Source organism: Chaetura pelagica, unplaced genomic scaffold (genome assembly GCF_000747805.2).
Source record: "Chaetura pelagica isolate M959 unplaced genomic scaffold, ChaPel_1.0 scaffold470, whole genome shotgun sequence".
Taxonomy (NCBI): Eukaryota; Metazoa; Chordata; class Aves; order Apodiformes; family Apodidae; genus Chaetura; species Chaetura pelagica.
The window spans coordinates 42,719-44,197 of NW_009951911.1; the positions used below are offsets into that span (position 1 = coordinate 42,719).

The 1,479-nt window shown below is 56.5% G+C and overlaps 1 protein-coding gene across 1 annotated transcript in view; it reads right to left on the reverse strand.

The window, feature by feature from the left end:
* Positions 1-246: 246 nt before the first annotated feature.
* Positions 247-1,479, reverse strand: part of ADIPOR1 (adiponectin receptor 1) — a 4,404-nt gene continuing 3,171 nt past the window's right edge. The window contains exons 4-5 of the mRNA XM_009994062.1: positions 708-901; positions 247-456 (exon numbers count right to left, since the gene is read on the reverse strand). Coding sequence (XP_009992364.1) covers positions 328-456; positions 708-901 — 323 coding nt within the window. The 3' untranslated portion in view covers positions 247-327. The remainder of the gene's footprint in view (positions 457-707; positions 902-1,479) is intronic.

A 1,479-nucleotide genomic window follows, 5' to 3' on the forward strand; every position in this document is an offset into this window, starting at 1 on the left:
CTGATGCTGCTAAAACACTGTCTGGAAGAAGAGAAGAGAGCACAGGGGTCCCCAGCACCATGGGGTGGGGGGTGTCAGGATTTGGTCATCAACTCTCACTGAAGATTTTTTCTGGGGTGGTTTGTTGGGGTTTTTTTGGGGGTATTTTTTTCTTCAAAACCACCACAAAACCACCAACCCCCCCAGCAGTTTGTTGAGTCTTTGATTATTTTTTTGTTTGTTTGATTTTTTTTTCCGTTTGGTTTTTTTGTTTGTTTTTTTTTTGTAGCAAAGACAAAAAAGAGTTTAAAAAAGCACTTAGGAAGCTTGTACTAAAACCAGGTGCCCTCAGAGGAGAGAGTCATCTGTGCACCCCCCTTCCAGGCCGTAGCGGAATTCCTGCAGGTTGGACACCCCGTAGAAGTGGACAAAGGCAGCAGCCACCACCAGCACGTGGAAGATCTGATGGGACTGAAACTGGGAGGAAATGGGGGAAAAAATATTGAAAGCAGGGACAGAGCAGCACTGGGAACACCTTCCTCCTCTTCCTCACTGCTTCTGCACCACCTCCCAGCTCTGCTTTCTCCCCCCTTCTTGTTATTCCCAGGCAGTGTTTTCCACCCTGGAGCGTTCCAGCTCTGCCTTCCAGCACATCTTGTGCTGCACCAGGTCCCCCACCTCACCCCAGCCACCTTCTCCCCACACACCTCAGGGTGTCCCACACTCACCCAGATGTCAAACTTCCCCGGGAAGAAGCGCTCGGGGATGCGGGCGGCGTAGAGCCCCGCCCCCGTGATGTACATCACGGCCATCAGGAAGAACCAGCCCATCTGCCCCACCGTGGTGGCCTTGACGAAGCCCTCGGCGATGGTGAAGTGCATGGTGGGCACCACCCCGCTCAGCCCCAGCCCCAGGAAGACACCTGGTGGCCAAGAGGAGGGATCAGCACCTTCATCCCCCGCCGCGAGAAACTCCCGGAGGCACCAGCAGCTTTTCCCACCCCCCAGCACATTTATCCTTCACAAAAGGAGGGATCCCTAACTCTTATTTCCCAGTTCAAACCAGTGCTCACTGGGCAGAGCTCACCCAGTGTTTCCCAAACAGCAGCTCCTGCCCATGGGAATGACCCTTTGGAAGGTGCCAACCCTTGGGATCATCCTGGAGCCTGGAATCCAGGCAGCCCAGCCAGGGAGGCTCTGCAGAGTCACTCCTTGGGTGAAGCTACTTGGAGCTCAAGGGGCAGGTGCCAATTAGTGCTGCTGAAATGAGCAGCTCCAGCAACTCAAGGGTTGGGCAGAGCCAGGAGCACCATGACCAGAGCCTGTGGCTGAGGGTCCTGGCAGCAAGATCTGGCTCAGACACAGCTCTGGGCTTCACCCCAGCAGGGACCCCAGCCCCTCTGGCCCCTGCCCCCCTCAAGGGGGTCTCTGGGTCACCCCCAGCCCAGCAGCAGCTGCTGCCAGGGCTGTTCTGCTGCTGCAGCCCCCCGGGGGGGAGGGG